The 25,588-nt window shown below is 43.6% G+C and overlaps 1 protein-coding gene across 5 annotated transcripts in view; it reads right to left on the bottom strand.

The window, feature by feature from the left end:
• The window catches only part of LOC106603798 (vasodilator-stimulated phosphoprotein), a 74,244-nt gene that overhangs the window by 20,645 nt on the left and 28,011 nt on the right, over positions 1–25,588 (bottom strand). For 3 of the 5 annotated variants that reach the window (XR_006769669.1, XM_045717304.1, XM_014197912.2), the window contains exons 5-10: positions 17,758–18,076; positions 17,197–17,303; positions 16,996–17,044; positions 15,156–15,186; positions 825–867; positions 450–554 (exon numbers count right to left, since the gene is read on the bottom strand). Coding sequence is in view for 3 of the 5 variants with exons in the window: in XM_045717304.1 (XP_045573260.1) it covers positions 450–554; positions 825–867; positions 15,156–15,186; positions 16,996–17,044; positions 17,197–17,303; positions 17,758–18,076 (654 nt within the window). In the remaining 2 variants the exon portion in view is untranslated. The remainder of the gene's footprint in view (positions 1–449; positions 555–824; positions 868–15,155; positions 15,187–16,995; positions 17,045–17,196; positions 17,304–17,757; positions 18,077–25,588) is intronic. The other 2 variants (XR_006769670.1, XM_014197913.2) reach the window with 1 other exon arrangement.

Genomic DNA, 25,588 nt, shown 5'->3' with positions numbered 1-25,588 from the left:
GCCTGACTGATTGCATCACTGCCTGGTATGGCAACTGCTCGGCCTCCGACCGCAAGGCACTACAGAGGGTAGTGCATACGGCCCAGTACATCACTGGGGCCAAGCTTCCTGCCATCCAGGACCTCTATACTAGGCGGTGTCAGAGGAAGGCCCTAAAAATTGTCAAAGACTCCAGCCACCCTAGTCATAGACTGTTCTCTCTGCTACCACACGGCAAGCTGTACCAGAGCGCCAAGTCTAGGTCCAAGAGGCTTCTAAACAGCTTCTACCCCCCAGACCATAAGACCCTTGAACACCTAATCAAATGGCTACCCAGATTTGCATTGCCACCCCCCGACTTCAAAAAGCACTCGTCGCTCAGCACTAGTGAGCCTGTAGCATAGCTGCAGACAGACATGGAGTCCCGGCATAAGGGAAAAGCTTGTGGGGGGGGGGTAAATAGGGGGTACCTGGACACTGGGGTAGAGGATGGAGAAGGGGGAACGGGAGGAAGGGCAGAGGTGGTGGGGCTTGGGCTGCTCTCCTGCACCTGGGTCTTGGTGATCGAGTTAGTCCTGTTTGAGACATGCAAGATTTTCTCTCAAACACACTCGCTTTACAGTGCCAGAAAGATGGGATAGAGGGGCAGGGCCGGCTCCACGGGGGGGCACAGATGGAATTTGTGCCCACCCAGTTCTGTCTCTTCAAAGTAAACATAAAAACAGTTATTGTAGTGAATTAATAAACTGGGGGGGGGGAGACTGTAATTTCCTGCACCACAGGTATGAGAGACAGAGTGTTGGTGTTTATTGTGTGGACATTCAACAGATGGGTGTATTCCCTACCTTGGCATGGTGGCGGATTTCTCCCACGGTCTCCTGAGGGTGTCTGTCATGGCAAAAGGAGATCATAAAAATGATGAAACATCAAAATCTATATTGTTTATGAGCTATATTATACTTTATTCAATACAAAGGCCAACAACCAGTGCTTCACAGCTCAAATCAGACAAAGGATAGATCATTCATATGAGGAAAAGAGATCTGGGTTGTATTCATTAGTGCACACTGTAGCAAAAGAAAAGGAAAACGAGGTTTAGGTAGTCCCTCCCCGTTTTGGTGTGTTTTCTTTAATTTGGTACCTAATGAATACGACCCAGGAAATTACACTAGCTGTCACAAGTTAAATGTGTACAAACATAAGACTTCCAGTGCATTCGCTAAGTATTCAGACCCCTTCACTTTTCCCACATTTTGTTACATTACAGCCTTATTCTAAAATGGATTAAACAGTTTTTCCCCCTCAAATCTACACACAATAGTAATGACAAAGCAAAAACAGATTAGACTTTTTGCAAATGTATTAAAAATAAAAAATGGAAATATCACGTTTACATAAGTATTCAGACCCTTCACTCAGTACTTTGTTGAAGCACCTTTGGCAGCGATTACAGCCTCATGTCTTCTTGAGTATGACGCTACAAGCTTGGCACACCTGTATTTGGGGAGTTGGTCCCATTCTTCTCAAGCGGTCATGTTGGATGGGGAGCGTCGCTGCACAGCTATTTTCAGGTCTCTCCAGAGATGTTCGATCGTGTTCAAGTCCGGGCTCTGGCTGGGCCACTCAAGGACATTCAGAGACTTGTGCCGAAGCCACTCCTGCGTTGTCTTGGCTGTGTGCTTAGGGTCGTTGTCCTGTTGGAAGGTGAATCCTCACCCCAGTCTGAGGTCCTGAGTTCTCTGGAGCAGGTTTTCATCAAGGATCTCTCTGTACTTTGCTCCATTCATCTTTCCCTCGATCCCGACTAATCTCCCAGTCCCTGCCATTGAAAAACATCTCCACAGCATGATGCTGCCACCACCATGCTCCACCGTAGGGACGGTGCTAGGTTTCCTCCAGATGTGATGCTTGGCATTCAGACAGGTGTGTGCCTTTCCAAATCATGCCCAATCAATTGAATCTACCACAGGTGGACTCCAATCAAGTTGTAGAAACATCAAGGATGATCAATGAAAACAGGATGCACCCGAGCTCAATTTTGAGTCTCATAGCAAAGGGTCTGAATACTTATGTAAATAAGGTAGTTTTTTAAAATGTTTAATACATTTTCAAAAAATGTATAAAAACCTGTTTTCTTTTTGTCATTATGGGGTATTGTGTGTAGATTGATGAGGAATAAAAATAAATGAATCAATTTTAGAATAAGGCTGCAACGAAACAAAATGTGGAAAAAGTGAAGGGGTCTGAATACTTTCCGAATGCACTGTACATCATTAAGATAAGTGGAGTGTTCCAGAAAACAGGACCATTATTAAGTTAACCAGCTATCTTTGATAAGCAGTAAAATACTGTATCTCTTTTGATTTCCAATTCATATAGAAAGCTAAACTTGGATATGGGTTGTTGGTTGTCGAGTCAATTATACCATGCTAATTTCAAGTCTATATATTTTTTATTTATTTAACCAGGTAGGCTAGTTGAGAACAAGTTCTCATTTGCAACTGCGACCTGGCCAAGATAAAGCATAGCAATTCAACACATACAACAACAGAGTTACACATGGAATAAACAAAACATAGTCAATAACACAGTAGAAAAAAATAAAATAAAAAAAGTCTGTATACAGTGAGTGCAAATGAGGTAAGATAAGGGAGTTAAGGCAGTAAAAAGGCCATGGTGGCGAAGTAATTACAATATAGCAATTAAACACTGGAATGGTAGATGTGCAGAAGATGAATGTGCAAGTAGAGATACTAGGGTGCAAAGGAGCAAGATAAATAAATAAATACAGCATGGGGAAGAGGTAGATGGATGGGTTGTTTACAGGTGCAGTGATCTGTGAGCTGCTCTGACGGCTGGTGCTTAAAGCTAGTAAGGGAGATATGAGTCTCCAGCTTCAGTGATTTTTGCAGTTCGTTCCAGTCATTGGCAGCAGAGAACTGGAAGGAAAGGCAACCAAAGGAGGAATTGGCTTTGCGGGTGGCCAGTGAGATATACCTGCTGGAGCGCGTGCTATGAGTGGGTGCAGCTATGGTGACCAGTGAGCTGAGATAAGGCGGTGCTTTACCTAGCAGAGACTTGTAGATAACCTGTAGCCAGTGGGTTTGGCGACAAGTATGAAGCGAGGACCAACCAACGAGAGCGTACAGGTCGCAGTAGTGGGTAGTGTATGGGACTTTGGTGACAAAACGGATGGCACTGTGATAGACTGCATCCAATTTGTTGAGAAGAGTGTTGGAGGCTATTTTATAGATGACATCGCCAAAGTCGAGGATCGGTAGGATAGCCAGTTTTACGAGGGTATATTTGGCAGCATGAGTGAAGGATGCTTTGTTGCGATATAGGAAGCCGATTCTAGATTTAATTTAGGATTGGAGATGCTTAATGTGAGTCTGGAAAGAGAGTTTACAGTCTAACCAGACACCTAGGTATTTGTAGTTGTCCACGTATTCTAAGTCAGAGCCGTCCAGAGTAGTGATGCTGGACGGGCGGGCAGGTGCGGGCAGTGATCAACTGAATAGCATGCATTTCGTTTTACCTGCATTTAAGACCAGTTGGAGGCCACGGAAGGAGAGTTGTATGGCATTGAAGCTCGTCTGGAGGTTAGTTAACACAGTGTCCAAAGAGGGGCCAGAAGTATACAGAATGGTGTCGTCTGCGTAGAGGTGGATCAGAGAATCACCAGCAGCAAGAGCAACATCATTGATGTACACAGAGAAGAGAGTCGGCCCAAGAATTGAACCCTGTGGCACCCCCATAGAGACTGCAAGAGGTCCGGACAACAGGCCCTCCGATTTGACACACTGAACTCTGTCTGAGAAGTAGTTGGTAAACCATGCGAGGCAATCATTTGAGAAACCAAGGCTGTCGAATCTGCCAATAAGAATGTGGTGATTGACAGAGTCGAAAGCCTTGGCCAGGTAGATGAATACGGCTGCACTGTAATGTCTCTTATCGATGGCAGTTATGATGTCGTTTAGGACCTTGAGCGTGGCTGAGGTGCACCCATGACCAGCTCTGAAACCAGATTGCATAGCGGAGAAGGTACGGTGGGATTCGAAATGGTCGGTAATCTGTTTGTTAACTTGGCCTTCGAAGACCTTAGAAAGACAGGGTAGGATAGATATAGGTCAGTAGCAGTTTGGGTCTAGATTGTCACCCCTTTTGAAGAGGGGGATGACCGCGGCAGCTTTCCAATCTTTGGGAATCTCAGACGATACGAAAGAGAGGTTGAACAGGCTAGTAATAGGGGTTGCAACAATTTCTGCAGATCATTTTAGAAAAAGAGGGTCCAGATTGTCTAGCCTGTCAGATTTGTAGGGGTCCAGATTTTGCAGCTCTTTCAGAACGTCAGCTATCTGAATTTGGGTGAAGGAGAAATGGTGGGGGCTTTGGCGGGTTGCTGTGGAGGGTGCCGGGCAGTTGACCGGGGTAGAGATAGCCAGGTGGAAAGCATGGCCAGCTGTAGAGAAATGCTTACTGAAATTCTCAATTATAGTGGATTTATCGGTAACAGTGTTTTATAGCCTCAGAGCAGTGGGCAGCTGGGAGGAGGTGCTCTTATTCTCCATGGACTTTACAGTGTCCCAGAACTTTTTTGAGTTTGTACTACAGGATGAAAATTTCTGTTTGAAAAGCTAGCCTTGGCTTTCCTAACTGCCTGTGTATATTTGTTCCTAACTTCCCTGAAAAGTTGCACATCATGGGGGCTATTCGATGCTAATGCAGAACGCCACAGGATGTTTTTGTGCTGGTCAAGGGCAGACAGGTCTGGAGTGAACCAAGGACTATATCTATTCCTAGTTCTACATTTTTTGAACGGGGCATGCTTATTTAAGATGGTGAGGAAGGCACTTTTAAAGAATAACCAGGCATCCTCTAATGACGGGATGAGGTGAATGTCATTCCAGGATACCCGGGCCAGGTCGATTAGAAAGGCCTGCTCGCAGAAGTGTTTTAGGGAGCGTTTGACAGTGATGAGGGGTGGTCGTTTGGTCGCAGATCCATTACGGATGCAGGCAATGAGGAAGTGATCACTGAGATCTTGATTGAAAACAGCAGAGGTGAATTTGGAGGGCGAGTTAGGTAGGATGATATCTATGAGGGTGCCCGTGTTTACGGATTTGGGGTTGTACCTGGTAGGTTTATTGATAATTTGTGTGAGATTGAGGGCATCAAGCTTAGATTGTAGGATGGCCAGGGTGTTAAGCATGTCCCAGTTTAGGTCACCTAGTAGCACGAGCTCAGAAGATAGATGGGGGGGCAATCAATTCACATATGGTGTCGAGGGCACAGCTGGGGGCAGAGGGTGGTCTATAGCAAGCGGCAACAGTGAGAGACTTGTTTGTGGAAAGGTGAATTTTTAGAAGTAGAAGCTCAAATTGTTTGAGTACAGAGATGGATAGTAAGACAGAACTCTGCAGGCTATCTTTGCAGTATATTGCAACACCGCCCCCTTTGGCAGTTCTATCTTGTCGGAAAATATTTTTGTTAGGGATGGAGATTTCAGGGTTTTGGTGGTTTTCCTAAGCCAGGATTCAGACACGGCTAAGACATCCGGGTTGGCAGAGTGTGCTAAAGCAGTGAGTAAAACAAACTTAGGGAGTAGGCTTCTAATGTTAACATGCATGAAACCAAGGCTTTTACGGTTACATAAGTCAACAAATGAGAGCACCTGGGGAGGGGGAGTGGAGCTAGGCACTGCAGAACCTGGATTAACCTCTACATCACCAGAGGAACGGAGGAGAAGTAGGATAAGGGTACGGCTAAAGGCAATACGAACTGGCCGTCTAGCACGTTCGGAACAGAGAGTAAATAGAGCAGGTTTCTGGGAACAATAGCATAGATTCAAGGCATAGTGTACAGACAAAGGTAAGGTAGGATGTGAGTACATTGGAGGTAAACCTAGGCATTGAGTAATGATGAGAGAGATATCTTCTCTAGAGACATTTAAACCAGGTGATGTCATCGCATATGTAGGAGGTGGAACAACATGGTTGGTTAAGGCATATTGAGCAGGGATAGAGGCTCTACAGTGAGATAAGACAGTAATCACTAACCAGGACAGTAATGGACGAGGCATATTGATATTAGAGAGAGGCATGCGTATCCAAGTGAACATATGGGTCCAGTGAGTGGTTGGGCTGGCTGGGGACACGGCGATTCAGACAGTTAGCAGGCCGGTGCTAACAAGCTAGCAGTTAGCAGACCGGGGCTAGCAAGCTAGCAGTTAGCAGAAGGGCCTTTGGGGGATGTCACGATGGAGGTAAGTATGTTTTTGCCTCTTCGTGCGGTGACGTCGATAGACCAGTCGTGGTTTAGTAGGGTTCCAAGTAGCTCTAGGTAGCTAGCAGGCCGCGGTGAGCAGAATGGTCCTTCAGCAGACGTCGCGCCTGAGGGGTCTGTTGGAATCCTCGGGCAGATTATATCAGTATTCCAGTCGTAGAGGATCGGCGGGGTTCCGTGCCCCGTACCGGCAGTAGAAGAGGTCCGGATATTGTAGCCCAGGAGTGGGCTTCGGTGGTAGCCCAGGAGCCCAAGCCGGGCTAGCTTCAGGCTAATTGGTGCTTGCTCCGGAATGGAAACGCTAGCCAGGAGTAGTCACCCGGGATTGCGATTAGCTAGTTGAGAAGATCCAGATGAAAATGTTCAGAGTTTGCGGTAGGAATCCTGGGATATGGAGATATGCTCTGGTTTGAGTCACGTTGTACAAACTGGCGAGAGCTATCCGAGCTAAAGGTTAGCTGATGACCGATAGCAGTGGTTTGCTGACTGATAGCTGGTAGGTAGTTAACTTAGTTGGCTAGCTTCCGTTGAGGGATTCCAGCTCCGAAATAAATATAAATACTTAAGAAAAAAAACATCCACGCCACATTGGGTGAGGCGGGTTGCAGAAGAGTATTTAGAAGTTGAGGTTTAGGAAAATATTTTTAAAAGATATGCGATGAAAAAGATCTATTTTTATATATACAAGGGACACGACAGGACAAAGACATCCGACTGCTACGCCATCTTGGAATGTAATATCTTTAAAACATGTTGCTATTTCAGAAACAGGATATATATACACACACTGCTCAAAAAAATAAAGGGAACACTTATACAACACATCCTAGATCTGAATGAAAGAAATAATCTTATTAAATACTTTTTTCTTTACATAGTTGAATGTGCTGACAAAAAAACAAACAAAAAATCACACAAAAAGAATCAATGGAAATCCAATTTATCAACCCATGGAGGTCTGGATTTGGAGTCACACTCAAAATTCAAGTGGAAAACCACACTACAGGCTGATCCAACTTTGTAATGTCCTTAAAACAAGTCAAAATGAGGCTCAGTAGTGTGTGTGGCCTCTACGTGCCTGTATGACCTCCCTACAACGCCTGGGCAAGCTCCTGATGAGGTGGCGAATGGTCTCCTGAGGGATCTCCTCCCAGACCTGGACTAAAGCATCCGCCAACTCCTGGACAGTCTGTGGTGCAACGTGGCGTTGGTGGATGGAGCGAGACATGATGTCCCAGATGTGCTCAATTGGATTCAGGTCTGGGGAACGGGCGGGCCAGTCCATAGCATCAATGCCTTCCTCTTGCAGGAACTGCTGACACACTCCAGCCACATGAGGTCTAGCATTGTCTTGCCAACCGCACCAGCATATGGTCTCACAAGGGGTCTGAGGATCTCATCTCGGTACCTAATGGCAGTCAGGCTACTTCTGGCGAGCACATGGAGGGCTGTGCGGCCCCCCAAAGAAATGCTACCCCACACCATGACTGACCCACCGCCAAACCCGTCATGCTGGAGGATGTTGCAGGCAGCAGAACGTTCTCCACGGCGTCTCCAGACTCTGTCACGTCTGTCATGTGCTCAGTGTGAACCTGCTTTCATCTGTGAAGAGCACAGGGCGCCAGTGGCGAATTTGCCAATCTTGGTGTTCTCTGGCAAATGCCAAACGTCCTGCACGGTGTTGGGCTGTAATCAAAACCCCCACCTATGGATGTCAGGCCCTTATACCACCCTCATGGAGTCTGTTTCTGACCGTTTGAGCAGAAACATGCACATGTGGCCTGCTGGAGGTCATTTTGCAGGGCTCTGGCAGTGCTCCTCCTTGCACAAAGGCGGAGGTAGCGGTCCTGCTGCTGGGTTGTTGCCCTCCTACGACCTCCTCCATGTCTCCTGATGTACTGGCCTGTCTCCTGGTAGCGCCTCCATGCTCTAGACACTACGCTGACAGACACAGCAAACCTTCTTGCCACAGCTCGCATTGATGTGCCATCCTGGATGAGCTGCACTACCTGAGCCACTTGTGTGGGTTGTAGACTCCGTCTCATGCTACCACTAGAGTGAAAGCACCGCCAGCATTCAAAAGTGACCAAAACATCAGCCAGGAAGCATAGGAACTGAGAAGTGGTCTGTGGTCCCCACCTGCAGAACCACTCCTTTATTGGGGGTGTCTTGCTAATTGCCTATAATTTCCACCTGTTGTCTATTCCATTTGCGCAACAGCATGTGAAATTTATTGTCAATCAGTGTTGCTTCCTAAGTGGACAGTTTGATTTCACAGAAGTGTGATTGACTTGGAGTTACATTGTGTTGTTTAAGTGTTCCCTTTATTTTTTTGAGCAGTATATATATATATATATATATATCACACACACACACACACACACACACACACACACACACACACACACACACACACACACACACACACACACACACACACACACACAGTTGAAGTCTGAAGTTCACATACACCTTAGCCAAATACATTTAAACTCAGTTTTTCACAATTCATCAAATCAAAGTTTATTTGTCACGTGCACTGAATACAACAGTGAAACGCTTACTTACAGGCTCTAACCAATTGTGCAAAAAAGGTATTCGGTGAACAATAGGTAGGTTAAGAAATAAAACAACAGTAAAAAGACAGGCTATATACAGTAGCGAGGCTACTGCAAATAGTCCGGGTAGCCATTTGATTACCTGTTCATGAGTCTTATGGTTTGGGGGTAAAAACTGTTGAGAAGCCTTTTTGTCCTTGACTCTGGTACCGCTTGCCATGCGGTAGTAGAGAGAATAGTCTATGACTGGGGTGGCTGGGGTCTTTGACAATTTTTAGGGCCTTGCTCTGACACCGCCTGGTGTACAGGTCCTTGACGGCAGGCAGTTTAGCCCCAGTGATGTACTGGGCCGTACGCACTACCCTCTGTAGTGCCTTGCGGTCAGAGGCCGAGCAATGGCCATACTAGGCAGTGATGCAACCAGTCAGGATGCTCTCGATGTTGCAACTGTAGAACCTTTTGAGGATCTCAGGACCCATGCCAAATCTTTTTAGTTTCCTGAGGGGAAACTCTTCACGACTGTCTTGGTGTGTTTGGACTATTCTAGTTTGTTGGTGATGTGGACACCAAGGGACTTGAAGCTCTCAACCTGCTCCACTACAGCCCCGTCGATGAGAATGGGGGAGTGCTCGGACCTCATTTTCCTGTAGTCCACAATAATCTCCTTAGTCTTGGTTACGTTGAGGGATAGGTTGTTATTCTGGCACCACCCGGCCAGGTCTCTGACTACCTCCCTATAGGCTGTCTCGTCGTTGATCAGGCCTACCACTGTTGTGTCGTCTGCAAACTTAATGATGGTGTTGGAGTCATGCCTGGCCATGCAGTCGTGGGTGAACAGGGAGTACAGGAGGGGACTGAGCACGCACCCCTGGGGAGCTCCAGTGTTGAGGATCAGCGTGGCAGATGTGTTGCTACCTACCCTCACCACCGGGGGGCGGCCCGACAGGAAGTCCAGGATCCAGTTGCAGAGGGAGGTGTTTAGTCCCAGGGTCCTTAGCTTAGTGATGAGCTTTGAGGGTACTATGGTGTTGAACGCTGAGCTGTAGTCAATGAATAGCATTCTCACATAAGTGTTCATTTTGTCCAGGTGGGAAAGGGCAGTGTGGAGTGCAATAGAGATTGCATCATCTGTGGATCTGTTAGGGCGGTATGCAAATTGGAGTGGGTCTAGGGTTTCTGGGATAATAGTGTTGATGTGAGCCATTACCAACCTTTCAAAGCACTTCGCTATGAACATGAGTGCTATGGGTCTGTAGTCATTTTGGCAGGTTGCCTTGGTGTTCTTAGGCACAGGGACTATGGTGGTGTGCTTGAAACATGTTGGTATTACAGAATCGTTCAGGGACATGTTGAAAATGTCAGTGAAGACACCTGCCAGTTGGTCAGCACATGCCCGGAGCACACGTCCTGGTAATCCGTCTGGCCCTGCAGCCTTGTGTATGTTGACCTGTTTAAAGGCCTTACTCACATCGGCTACGGAGAACGTGATCACACAGTCATCCAGAACAGCTGATGCTCTCTTGCATGCCTCAGTGTTGCTTGACTCGAAGCGAGCATAGAAGTGATTTAGCTCGTCTGGTAGGCTCGTGTCACTGGGCAGCTCGCGGCTGTGCTTCCCTTTGTAGTCTGTAATAGTTTGCAAGCCCTGCCACATAAGACGAGCATCGGAGCCGGTGTAGTATGATTCAATCTTAGCCCTGTATTGACGCTTTGCCTGTTTGATGGTTCGTCGCAGGGCATAGCAGGATTTCTTGTAAACTTCTGGGTTAGAGTCCTGCACCTTGAAAGCGGCAGCTCTAACCTTTAGCTCAGTGCGAATGTTGCCTGTAATCCATGGCTTCTGTTTGGGGTATGTACATACAGTCACTGTGGGGATGACGTCCTCGATGCACTTATTGATAAAGCCAGTGACTGATGTGGTGTACTCCTCAATGCCATCGGAAGAATCCCGGAACATGTTCCAGTCTGTGATAGCAAAACAGTCCTGTAGTTTAGCATCTGCTTCATCTGACCACTTTTTTATAGACCGAGTCACTGGTGCTTCCTGCTTTAATTTGTGCTTGTTAGCAGGAATCAGGAGGATAGAGTTGTGGTCGGATTTACCAAATGGAGGGCTAGGGAGAGCTTTGTACGCGTCTCTGTGTGTGGAGTACAGGTGATCTAGAATTTTTTTCCCTCTGGTTGCACATTTAACATGTTGATAGAAATTTGGTAGAACTGATTTAAGTTTCCCGGCATTAAAGTCTTCAGCCACTCACGCCTCTGGGTGAGTGGTTACCTGTTTGCTTATTTCCTTATACAGCTGACTGAGTGCGGTCTTAGTGCCAGCATCTGTCTGTGGAGGTAAATAAACAGCCACGAAAAGTATAGCTGAAAACTCTCTAGGCAAGTAGTGTGGCCTGCAATTTATCACAATATACTCTACCTCAGGCAAGCAAAATCTAGAGACTCCTTAGATTTTGTGCACCAGCTGTTGTTTACAAATATGCACAGACCCCCCCCCGTCTTACCGGAGTGTGCTGTTCTCTTGCTGGTGCAGTGTGTATCCCGCTAGCTGAAAATCCATGTCGTCATTCAGCCATGATTCCGTGAAACATAGTATATTAGTGATCGTAACTCGTCTAGTTTATTGTCCAATGATTGCACGTTGGCGAGTAGTGTGACGGTAATGGCAGCTTTCCCACTCTCCTTTTCCGGGTCCTGACCAGGCATCCGGCTCTTTGTCCTCTGTACCTGCGTCGCTTCCTCTTTTTAAACACCCTGCCGGGTGTTTGGAGAATGTCTTCTGCGTCTTGTTTGTTGAAGAAAAAAATCTTTGTCTAATCCGAGGTGAGTGATCGCTGTCCTGATATCCAGAAGCTCTTTTTTGCCGTAAGATACGGTTGCAGAAACATTATGTACAAAATAAGTTACAAATAACGCGGAAAAACCACACATAATAGCACAATTGGTTGGGCGCCCGTAAAACTGCTGCAATTTGTTCCGGCTGCATTTTAATCTAAGTAAAAATGTCCTGTCTTAGGTCAGTTAGGATCACCACTTCATTTTAAGAATGTGAAATGTCAGAATAATAGTAGAGAGAATGATTTATTTCAGCTTTTATTTCTTTCATCACATTCTCAGTGGGTCAGAAGTTTACATACACTCAATTAGTATTTGGTAGCATTGCCTTTAAATTGTTTAGCTTGGGTCAAACGTTTTGGGTAGCCTTCCAAAAGCTTCCCAAAATTAAGTTGGGTGAATTTTGGCCCATTCCTCCTGACAGAGCTGGTGTAACTGAGTCAGGTTTTTAGGCCTCCTTGCTTGCAAACGCTTTTTTAGTTCTGCCCACAAATTTTCATTGTGATTGAGGTCAGGGCTTTGTGATGGCCACTCCAATACCTTGACTTTGTTGTCCTTAAGCCATTTTGCCACAACTTTGAAAGTATGCTTGGGGTCATTGTCCGTTTGGAAGACCCCTTTGTGACCAAGCTTTAACTTCCTGACTGACGTCTTGAGATGTTGCTTCAATATATCCACATCATTTCCTACCTCATGATGCCATCTATTTTGTGATGTGTACCAGTCTCTCCTGCAGCAAAGCACCCCCACAACATGATGCTGCCACCCCCGTGCTTCACGGTTGGGATGGTGTTCGTGGGCTTGCAAGCCTCCCCCTTTTTCCTCCAAACATAACGATGGTCATTATGACTAAACTGTTCTATTTTTGTTTCATCAGACCAGAGGACATTTCTCCAAAAAGTACAATATTTGTCCCCATGTACAGTTGCAAACCGTAGTCTGGCTTTTTTATGGCGGTTTTGGAGCAGTGGCTTCTTCCTTGCTGAGCGGTCTTTCAGGTTATGTCGATATAGGACTCGTTTTACTGTGGATATAGACACTTTTGTACCTGTTTCCTCCAGTGTCTTCACAAGGTCCTTTCCTGTTGTTCTGGGATTGATTTGCACTTTTCGCACCAAAGTACGTTCATCTCTAGGAGACAGAACGCATCTCCTTCCTGAGCGGTATGACGACTGCGTGGTCCCATGGTGTTTATACTTGCGTATTATTGTTTGTCCAGATGAACGTGGTACCTTCAGGTGTTTGGAAATTGCTCCCAAGGATGAACCAGACTGGTGGAGGTGTACAAATTTGTCTTTGATGATTTCTTTTGATTTCCCCATGATGTCAAGCAAAGAGGCACTGAGTTTGAAGGTAGGCCTTGAAATACATTCACAGGTACACCTCCAATTGACTCAAATGATGTCAATTAGCCTATCAGAAGCTTCTAAAGCCATGACATAATTTTATGGAATTTTCCAAGCTGTTTAAAGGCACAGTCAATTTAGTGTATGTAAACTTCTGACCCACTAGAATTGTGATACAGTGAATTATAAGTGAAATAATCTGTCTGCAAACAATTGTTGGAAAAATTACTTGGTGTCATGCACAAAGTAGATGTCCTAACCGACTTGCCAAAACGATAGTTTGTTAACCTGTTGGGGATAGGGGGCAATATTTGCACGGCCGGATAAAAAAACGTACCCGATTTAATCTGGTTACTACTCCTGCCCAGTAACTAGAATATGCACATTGTTTGATTTGGATAGAAAACCCTAAAGTTTCTAAAACTGTTTGAATGGTGTCTGTGAGTATAACAGAACTCATTTGGCAGGCCAAAACCTGAGAAGATTCCAAACAGGAAGCGCCCTCTCTGACCATTTCTTGGCCTTCTTGATCATCTCTATCCAAAACAGGGGATCTCTGGCATAACGTGACATTTTCTAACGCTCCCATAGGCTCTCAGAAGGCGCCAGAACGTTGAATGATGACTTTGCAGGCCATGGCTGAAAAACAGTAGCGCATTTGGTAAGTGGTCGATCTGAGAACAATGAGACTGGGGCGCGCGTGCACGAGACGACTCCATGTTTTCATTTTCAGTCTTTGAACGAAAACAACAACTCCCGGTCGGAATATTATCGCTTTTTTACGAGAAAAATTGCATAAAAATTGATTTTAAACAGCGTTTGACATGCTTCGAAGTACGGTAATGGAATATTTTGAATTTTTTTGTCACGAAACGCGCCGGGCGCGTCACCCTTCTTTACCCTTCGGATAGTGTCTTGAACGCATGAACAAAACGCAGCTATTTGGATATAACTATGGATTATTTGGAACCAAACCAATATTTGTTATTGAAGTAGAAGTCCTGGGAGTGCATTCTGACGAAGAACAGCAAAGGTAATCCAATTTTTCTTATAGTAAATCTGAGTTTGGTGAGTACCAAACTTGGTGGGTGTCAAATTAGCTAGCCTGTGATGGCCGGGCTATCTACTCAGAATATTGCAAAATGTGCTTTCACCGAAAAGCTATTTTAAAATTGGAAACCTAGCGATTGCATAAAGGAGTTCTGTATCTATAATTCTTTAAATAATTGTTATGTTTTTTGTGAACGTTTATCGTGAGTAATTTAGTAAATTGTTGTAAATTCCCCGGAAGTTTTCGGGGGGTATGCTAGTTGAACGTCACATGCTAATGTAAAAAGCTGGTTTTTGATATAAATATGAACTTGATTGAACAAAACATGCATGTATTGTATAACATAATGTCCTAGGTGTGTCATTTGATGAAGATCATCAAAGGTTAGTGCTGCATTTAGCTGTGTTTTGGGTTTTTGTGACATTATATGCTAGCTTGAAAAATGGGTGTCATTATTTCTGGCTGGGTACTCTGCTGACATAATCTAATGTTTTGCTTTCGTTGTAAAGCCTTTTTGAAATCGGACAGTGTGGTTAGATTAACGAGAGTCTTGTCTTTAAAATGCTGTAAAATAGTCATATGTTTGAGAAATTGAAGTAATAGCATTTCTAAGGTATTTGAAAATCGCGCCACGGGATTCAACTGGCTGTTGCGTGTGGGCAATGCCGACAGAGAGATTAACGAGAGTCTTGTCTTTAAAATGGTGTAAAATAGTCATATGTTTGAGAAATTGAAGTAATAGCATTTCTAAGGTATTTGAATATCGCGCCACGGGATTCCACTGGCTGTTGAGTAGGTGGGACGCAAGTGTCCCACCTAGCCCAGAGAGGTTAACAAGAAATGTATGGAGTGGTTGAAAAACGAGTTTTAATGACTCCAACCTAAGTGTATGTAAACTTCCGACTCCAACATGTATGTATGTATGTATGTATGTATGTATGTATGTATGTATGTATGTATGTATGTATTCAGCCAACACATTTTTGAAACAGATTGCGGGCCAACTCATTGATCCTGCTTTCTGGAACAGCTCCCAGGTACATGCTGAGTCAAACAGAAAAAGAATGGACTGAAGACTTCAGTGGAGCTACTCACCACCTTGGCCTGAGGACTTTGAGGAGTCTTCCTAAAAGCACAGAGAAACAAAATTACATTGTGTCATCCCTTTACTATGCACATATGTTTTTAACCATAGTGTGACTTGACTTGCAGCTTACACAGACACACACACACATTCTTAAAAGCAGTGGTGTAAAGTACAAAAATATTTTTTGGGGGTTATCTGTACTTTACTATTTATATATCTTTGACTACTTTTACTTCACTTAATTCCTTAAGGAAAATCTATGGAGTAAAAAGTATATTTTCTTGACACCCAAAAGTACTTGTTACATTTTGAATACTTAGCAGGACAGGAAAAAGTCAAATTCACACACTTATCAACAGAACATCCCTGGTCATCCCTAGTGCCTCTGATCTGGTCGACTCACTACACACACACATGCTTCGTTTGTAAATTATGTCTGAGTGTTGGAGTGTGCCTTTGGCTATCCGTAAAAATAAAAATAAAAAGTTAAGAAAATGGTTCCGTCTGGTTTGCTTAATATAAGGAATTTGAAATGATTTATACTTTTACTTTTGATACTTAAGCATATTTTAGTAATTACATTTACTTTTGATACTTAAGTATATTTTAAACCAACTACTTTTAGACTTTTACTGAAGTAGAATTTTACTGGGTGACTTACCTTAATAAAAAATAACTCAAGATAAATTATCTTTACTTTTACTAGGGTATGACAATTGGGTACTTTTTCCACCACTGCATAAACCTCTTAAGGATCCGCCCCTTTAAAAAAATAAGATTTTTGACCTAAAATGACATACCCAAATCTAACTGCCTGTTGCTCAGGCACTGAAGCAAGGATATGCATATTGTTGGTACCATTTGAAAGGAAACACTTAAATGTGTGGAAATATTAAAGGAATGTACGAGAATATAACACAATTTATCTGGTAAAAGATAATACAAAAAAAAACGTTTTTTTGTCATTTTTTGTACCATCATCTTTGAAATGCAAGAGAAAGGCCATGATGTATTATTCCAGCCCAGGTGCAATTTCGATTTTGGCCACTCGGTGGCAGCAGTGTATGTGCAATGTTTTGGACTGATTCAATGAACCATTGCATTTCTGTTCAAAATTTTGTATCAAGACCGCCCAAATGTGCCTAATTTGTTTATTAATAACTTTTTATGTTCAAAACTATGCACTCTCCTCAAACAATAGCATGGTATTATTTCACTGTAATAGCTACTGTAAATTGAACAGTGCAGTTAGATTAACAAGAATTTAAGCTTCTGCCAATATCAAATATGTCTATGTCCTGGGACATTTTCTTGTTACTTACAACCTCATTCTAATCGCATTAGCCTACGTTTTTTAAACCTCCCACTTTGGGCTGGATGTGTCAAGGTCTAGTTTGCATTCAAGCCTCAGTTTTGGATTTAAAACATTTTTTGACGCTGTGCGGGTATCCTTCTCTTCCAATGTCTAGTTCATACATATATAATCTATGAGCGGAATTACTGTTTACCTCAATCAGCCACGAAATCCCTAGTTTGAAAGAGACTTTTGTTGAAGCTGTGCTGGGCCATTTTCATTACCTTTCCCCACGTGGGCCAGCCCCCTAGGAATTCGAGTTCCAGCCTATGAGCTTCAGCCACTTGCATTTGAGTGACAGCTAGCAAGAGGTCTGCCCAGCGTAATCCAATGAAGTTACTGGGCTGACCCAAAGGTTCAGTTGACACAGCAGAGACAGAGAGTAATAACGTGGTGCTCATACGTGATGTAGTACGCAATTACCGGAGAATCTCTTTAAGGATTTATGAGAGGAGGATTGTTGTCTCTACAAAGATCATTGACAGGAGACTTACATTGCTTGGCTCATCCTTCTTTGCGCCTGGATTATCTGACATTTTCTTCCTGCATACAAAGACACACAATGAAGACGAGGTCTAAGCCTCAGCAATCACACACACGCACAGTCATATAATCGTTAACGTCACACACACACACACACACACACACACACTCGTCCAGCCCCACATTTAACAAAGACTGAGGCAGTGGCTCACCGTCGGGCCAGGATGGCACTCATCTCCCCCATCAGATTTCCTCCCCCACCACCTCCTCCTCCTCCTCCTCCCCCCGATGTAGGAAGTGCCGCCGCACCACTATCCTCCTACAGAGAGAGACAGGCTCTGTTTCAATATTTTAAAAATGCACCCTTCTTTCCTACCTTCCTTGAAGAAATTACTAATCTGACACTAAAGATTTGAGAACGGTGGAAAGCATGTCTTCACCTACAGCATATCCACTCACTTAAAGACCAGGGATTACCTCAAGAAAAGGGTGGAAGGAAAGATGCATTTAAAGTTGTTCGACTCACTGAATCAACAAGGTGTTCGACTCACTGAATTTTCAACATGCATCAACAATGGAATATGGAGTAAAAGAGATGCGTTCCTTGTCTTTTTTGAAGGTGCGATGCCTGCACAATTCAAAGACGATTTTCTATATGATATTGGTGTGGTTCTTGAGACGTTAAATACTTCTCCAGGCCTCGTCAGATCTGGTCATATGAACAGCATGACTGCAATGAAGACTACCTGGAAAACGTCTGACACTGGTCTCACCTTGGCGGACTTGCGTAGTTTGGCTCCTGCCAGGGCAGCAGCTAGTCCACCGGCACCACCGAGACCCCCTCCATCCCCCCCTCCTCCTGCTCCTCCTGGCAGAGGTGGGGCAGGTGGGGCCCCGGACCCAGGGGGTGGTGGGGGGCCAGGTGGGGGTGGAGGGCCAGCAGGTGGGGGGCCTGGGGGTGGTGGTGGGCCTGGGGGAGGTGGGGGCCCACCGGGGGCTGAGGGAGGGGCATGTGGGGCGGGTGGGGCTGTAGGAGGGATGGCTGCAGCCTGTCTCTCTCTCTCCTGCTGCTCCTGCCTCTGCAGCTCCATTCTACGAGGGGAGAGACACAGAGAGTTCTTTCTATCAGTTAATGTTCACACACATAGAGATGTAGGATCTTTTAATTTGAGCCAGTTTGCTACAGCAGGACAAAAATCCAGCAGCAACAGGAAATGCGAATGATAACGTACATTTTTCGTATGGGAAAATCAAGCCTGAAATTTCAAAATGGAACTTCAGAAAGTTCTCCTGCAACAGGGTTATCATATTAAGATCCTACATCTGTATAAACAGGCACACAAAGGTGTGTACACGCATACACAAAAAATGAAAGACTCATGATTGCATATTATCTACACATTATATTTGCATCATCTACACACTATACCACCCATGTACAATGTAAGATCACTATTATAACTTAGTGTGTGGTACTGTAGATTATAGTGTGTTAAATCAAATTATATTTGTCACACGCACCGAATACAACAGGTGAAGACCTTACTGTGAAATGCTTACTTACAAGTCCTTAACCAACAACGCAGTTCAAGAAATAGAGTTAAGAAAATATTTACTAAATAAAATGCAAAAAATGTAAAGTAACAATAAAATTACATAATAACAAGGCTATATACAGGGGGTACCGGTACCGAGTCAATGTGCGGGGGTACAGGTTAGTTTGTACATGTAGGCTGGGGTAAAAAGTGACTATAATAAACAGCGAGTAGCAGCAGTGGAAAAATAAAGGGGGGGTGTTAATGTAAATAGTCCAGGTGGTACTGTAGATTAGAGTGTGTATACAGTATGGTAGGTTAGAGTAATGAATGCCATTTAGCAGACACTTTCATACAAAGCCACTAACATTAGGAAATTGAACCCAGCGCCCATGCTCTACCAACTGAGCCACACAGAACCGGACTGCGTTAGGTGTCAGTGACAGTCATAATAGGTGAATTGCAACGAAGACACAGAACTTGTCATGGAGCACCGTGTTTGTATCATTTTAAGAAAACAAATGCTGAAGGGAGATTACATGCACCAGCATGCTAAAATAAGCTTCACTAAAACGAAAAACCCACAAGAATAAACCAGTGATTAAGCTGATCTTCTGTTGATACCAGACAGCTGAAGCTATTGTCTAGAATCTTTATTCCCACCCCCAATGAGTTATCAACCTATCAGGGGAATTGGAAATTTAGGCTGATGCATGTAAAATACTTATTTTAAGAATATGGGAGTAGTAGGCCTATACTTCATCCATATACTGAGTATGTGTGTGCTATTTGAAAAAGCTTTAGACTACATTTTCATTTCTAAAAAAATATAGATTATAGCGGTTTTTGAATACTTCTACTGACCGCACTAACAGTACTATTTGTGACGTAAATATAGTTAGTATGCCAAAAGTTCCAGGATGTCGTACTAAATTCAGCAAAATACGAAGTATACAAGCAGTGGACACTATTTTCGTACTTTTAGGGCCCATAATGCAATTCTTCAGATAATGGGCTTGGCTTCACAACGTTTTCAGATTTTAAGAAAATGGCGGAAAATATGCAGCCGAAGTCCTTTAATTAATTATGACAAATGTTAAGAAAATGTTGAGCAATGTAAGAAAGTAATGACTTTTCAAATAAGTTAAGTTACACGTTATGTTGCCTGACAATTTGTTAGCTACGCTATCCTTAGGAACCGCATAGCATTACGGTATGTACCGGTATGTTAGCTAGTTACCGCCCTAACCAACGTTAGTTGGCTACTAATACAGCAAACTTGCCAGGCAGTATATGCTAACTAACTACCCAGCGTTTATTGATTTGATTATTCACGTTATTCTTAGGGGGTATAGTCGTTGTGAGTTCTCAATGGACATTGTTAATTCTGGCTATCTACTCCGATTTCAGAGCACTCGTCTGAGTGTGCCAGAGCGCAGAAAAACTGATGGATTTACGAACACTCAACACCCGTTGAATATTTGAATATGGCCAGTTTCAGTAAACGTTGGCAAAAACAAGCGTAATTAAATTGTTGCCAGCAGCACAGCTAGTCATCAACGCTCTGGATAACATGAAAACTGCCTAACCAGCTCTGCTAGGGCGAGTAAAATGGTCAGTGTGAGGTGTTCTCTCATTTGTGTCTGGAAGTAGCTAGCAAGCTAGCCAACGTTAGCCAGTTAGCTTGGGAGCTTGACTACCGTTGTGAGGTCAGAAAACTCGAATCAACTCGAATCAACCCTACTCCTCGGCCAGAGCGTCCAGTATATGCTCCGAAAGCGAAACACTCTGAATTTACGAACGGACAATCTGACAATGCTCTGGATTTGTGCACTCTGGAACTCCAGATTGAATTTATGAACACACCTAAAATCATAAAATGTCTAGCTATGTTATGCTAACAAGCTAGCAAGAGGTTGCATAGCAACAGCATCAACTTCTGGTAGACAGGCAAAGCAATAGTACGCTCAACTGAAAGGATACCGTTCGTTTACTGTACTCTAAACTAATAGTATATACTCATTAAGTATGTAGTATACAGTATGTTAATATGGGTATTCGAACACAGTTTATATAACCCATTACGATTGACTTGGTTTAGTTAAACATTTCAAATATGGACAGTGCAGGGATATCCGCCCAGGTCTTGGTAAGAAATTAAGATACTTTTTAAATACAACTTGTAATTAATGGATTACATTAATTGGAAACGAAAAAATGTATAAGAGGCTGGCTGCACCAACATGAGTTTATTCATAAAATGTGTAGGATAAATTGCCACAATAGATTCCCGTGGTACACAAGGAAATACTTTATTTCAGTTGTAACTATTTGGCAATAATTCATTAAATCCAACAAAAAAAAAAGCCTACAAAACACTATCATGATTTAGTTTAAAATGTCAAATGTGTAGCCTACAGTTATGGAATATTTATTTTTCCTCGCTTGACCAGAAATGGCCATGTCATTATTAAGATAATTCAAATCATTAATTACATACATTTAATTTTTTTTGAATATATATACACACACCATTCATAAAATGTGTAGGGTAGGCTACATTGCCACTAAATTTGCTGTGGTAAACAAGGAAATGAAATACTTTATTTCTGTTGTACGGAATGACTGTCCCCAAAAAATCATGTTAATATACTGAACAGAATTATAAATGCAACATGGAAGAATTTCAAAGATTTTACTGAGTTACAGTTCATATAAGGAAATTAAAATCGGTTAATTTAAATAAATTCATTAGGCGCTAATCAATGGATTTCACATGACTGGGAATACAGATATGCATCTGTTGGTCACAGATAAAAAAAATGTATAGCTAAGTAGAGTGGGCTTCCCGAGTCGTCTAAATCACTGCAAAGCAGTGCTTGAGGCATCACTACAGACCCGGGTTCGATCCCAGGCTGTGTCACAACCGGCAGTGAAGGGGAATCCCAAAGGGCAGCGCACAATTGGCCTAGTGTAATCTGGGTAAAGGGTTTGACGGGGGACGGGGTCTTTACTTTGCTCATCTCGCTCTAGTGAAAAAAAATGAGAAAAAAGTAGGGTCATGGATCAGAAAACAAGGCAGAATCTGGTGTGACCACCATTTGCTCATGCAGCGAGACACATCTCCTTCACATAGAGTTGATCAGGCTGTTGATTGCAGCCTCTGGAATGTTGTCCCACTCCTCTTCAATGGCTGTGCGAAGTTGCTGGATGATTGGCACAACAATAGGCCTCAGGATCTCATCACGGTATCTCTGTGTATTGAAATTGCCATAGATAAAAGGCACTTGTGCTCGTTGTCCGTAGCTTATGCATGCCCATATCATAACCCCACCGCCACCATGGGGCACTCTACTCACAACGTTGACATTAGCAAACCGCTTGCCCACTTGATACCATAAACGTGGTCTGCGGCTGTGAGGCCGGTTGGACATACAGTCAAATTCCCTAAAACAACGTTGGAGTTGGCTTATAGTACAGAAATTAACATTCAATACTCTGACAATTGCTCTGGTGGACATTCCTGCAGAGAGTATGCGAATTGCACGCTCCCTCAAACCTTGAGACATCTGTGGCATTGTGTTGTGTGACAAAACTGCTGGAGCCTTTTATTGTCTCCAGCACAAAGTGCACCTGTGTAATGATTATGCTGTTTAATCAGCTTCTTGATATGCCATAGCTGTCAGGTTGATGGATTATCTTGGCAAAGGAGAAATGCTCAGTAACAGGGATGTAAACAAATGTGTGGTTACTACACGATTCCGTGTGTTATTTCATAGTGTTGATGTCTTCACTATTATTCTACATTATAGAAAACAGTAAAAATAAAGAAAACCCTTGAATGAGTAGGTCTGTCCAAACTTTTGACTGGTACTATATGTGATATCAGTTTAAAAAAAAATTGCAAACATTTCTAAAAACCTGTTTTTGCTTTGTCACTATGGGGTAGTGTGTGTAGATTGATGAGGAAAAAAACAATTTAATACATTATAGAATAAGGCTGTAGTGTAACATACTTTCTGAATGCACTGTAGAGACATGTTTCGAACACATTTGAATACATTTTAAATGGCTTCAACACTATCCCTTCAGTGATAAAGCGCAACCCCCATGGAACGCATATGGACAGCGTGTGAAAGTAAACAACCGAAACTCAAGTCAATTGTTTAGTTGTGCAAACGCAGTGTGGATGCAGACACATTTAAAATGGTTGTGAGTAGGGATGCACGATATAAATCTTCACAAGGTCCTTTGCTGTTGCTCTGGGATTCGTTTGCACTTTTCGCACCAAAGTACGTACATCTAGGAGACAGAAGGTGTCTCCTTCCTGAGCGGTATGACAGCTGCGTGGTCCCATGGTGTTTATACTTGCGTATTATTGTTTGTACAGATGAACGTGGTACCTTCAGGCATTTGGAAATTGCTCCCAAGGATGAACCAGACTTGTAGAGATCTACAATTTTCTTTCTGAGGTCTTGGTTGATTTCTTTTGATTTTCCCATGATGTCAAGCAAAGAGGCACTGAGTTTGAAGGTAGGCCTTGAAATACATCCACAGGTACACCTCCAATTGACTCAAATGATGTCAATTAGCCTATCAGAAGCTTCTAAAGCCATGACATCATTTTCTGGAATTTTCCAAGCTATTTAAAGGCACAGTCAACTTAGTGTATGTTAACTTCTGACCCACTGGAATTGAGATAGTGAATTATAAGTGAAATAATCTGTCTGTAAACAATTGTTGGAAAAATTACTTGTGTCATGCACAAAGTAGATGTCCTAACTGACTTGCCAAAACTATAGTTTGTTAACAAGAAATGTGTGGAATGGTTGAAAAATGAGTTTTAATGACTCCAACCTAAGTGTATGTAAACTTCTGACTTCAACTGTATGCATGTAAGAATGATGTTCATTGACTATAGCTCAGCATTCAACACCATAGTACCCTCCAAGCTCATCATTAAGCTTGAGGCCCTGGGTCTGAACCCCACCCTGTGCAACTGGGTCCTGGACTTCCTGACGGACCACCACCAGGAGGTGAAGGTAGGAAACAACACCACCTCGCTGATCCTCAACACTGGGGCCCCACAAGGGTACGTGCTCAGCCCTCTCCTGTACTCCCTGTTCACCCATGACTACGTGGCCACGCACGCCTCCAACTCAATCATCAAGTTTGCAGACGACACAACAGTAGTAGGCTTGATTACCAACAACCTACATGGAGGAGGTGAGGGCTCTGGGAGTGTGGAGCCAGGAAAACAACCTCTCACTCAACGTCAACAAAACAAAGGAGATGATCGTGGACTTCAGGAAACAGCAGAGTGAGCACCCCCCTATCCACATCGATGGGACAGAAGTGGAGAAGGTGGACAGCTTCAAGTTCTTTGGGGTACATGTCACTGACAAGCTGAAGTGGTCCACCCACACAGACAGTGTGGTGAAGAAGGCACAACAGCGCCTCTTCAACCTCAGGAGGCTGATGAAATTTGGCTTGGCACGTAAACCCTCACAAACTTTTACAGATGCACAATTGAGAGCATCCTGTCGGGCAGTATCACCGCCTGGTACGTCAACTACACCGCCTGCAACCGCAGGGCTCTCCAGAGAGTGGTGCGGTCTGCCAGACAAATCCCCGGGGTCAAACTACCTGCCCTCCAGGACACCTACAGCACCCGATGTCACAAGAAGGCCAAAAAGATCACCAAGGACAGCAACCACCCAAGCCACTGCCTGTTCACCCCGCTATCATCCAGAAGGCGAGGTCAGTACAGGTGCATCAAAGCTGGGACCGAGAGACTGAAAAACAGCTTTTATCTCAAGGCCATCAGACTGCTAAATAGCCATCACTAGCACATTAGAGGCTGCTGCATATATATGACAACTTGAAATCACTTTAATAATGTTTACATAACTCATCTCATATGTATATACTGTATTCTATTCTACTGTATCTTAGTCTATGCCGCTCTGACATTGCTCATTCATAAATTTGCACAACCGTTTGGGGTCACTTAGAAATGTCCTTGTTTTTGAAAGAAAAGCAGATGTTTTGTTCATTAAAATAACATCAAATTTATCAGAATACAGTGTAGACATTGTTAATGTTGTAAATTACTATTGTAGCTGGAAACAGCAGTCCATGTAATCAAAACAATCTTGAAGCGTGGATTCCGATTGGTCAGACCAGCGTTGAATTGTACTTAGCACAGGTACTTCCTGTTTGAGTTTCTGCCTATGGGAGGGGAGGAGCAAAATGGAGTCGTGATTAGATTTGCCAAAGGGAGGGCAGGGGAGGCCCTTGAGGGCATCCCGGAAGTTGGAGTAGCAGTGGTTGTGTTTTAGCAGTGCGAGTACTGCAGTCAATATGTCGGTAGAGTTTTCCTCAAATTTGCTTTGTTAAAATCCCCAGTTACAATAAATGCGGCCTCAGGCTATGTGGTTTCCAGTTTGTATAAAGTCAAGTGAAGTTCTTTGAGGTTCGTCGTGGTATCGGCTTGAGGGGGGAATATACACAGCTGTATAGGGAGGTAATTCGGTCAGCATTTCATTGTGTGGTATTCTAGGTTGGGTGATCAAAAGGACTTGAGTGTCTGTATGTTATCACAATCACACCATGAGTAGTTAATCATAAAACATACACTCCCGCCCTTCTTCCCGGAGAGATATTTATCTACATAGGCGTACAGAGGCCCATTATCAGCAACCATCAGCAACCTGTGTTCCAATGTCATGTGGTGTTATCTAATCCAAGTTAAGTACAGCTGAAAACGGTTGTGTTAATTAAAGAAGCAATAAAACTGTCCTTTAGACTAGTTGAGTATCTGGAGCATCAGCATTTGTGGGTTCGATTACAGGCTCAAAACGGCCAGAAACAAATAACTTTCTTCTGAAACTCGTCAGTCTATTCTTGTTCTGAGAAATGAAGGCTATTCCATGTGAGAAACTGCCAAGAAACTGAAGATCTTGTACAATGCTGTGTACTACTCCCTTCACAGAAGAGCGCAAACTGGCTCTAACCAGAATAGAAAGAGTGGGAGGCCCCGGTGAACAACTGAACAAGAGGACAAGTA

Source organism: Salmo salar, chromosome ssa04 (genome assembly GCF_905237065.1).
Source record: "Salmo salar chromosome ssa04, Ssal_v3.1, whole genome shotgun sequence".
Lineage (NCBI taxonomy): Eukaryota > Metazoa > Chordata > Actinopteri > Salmoniformes > Salmonidae > Salmo > Salmo salar.
Note: the sequence above shows the minus strand (reverse complement) of the source record. Positions and strands in the feature narration are given on the sequence as shown.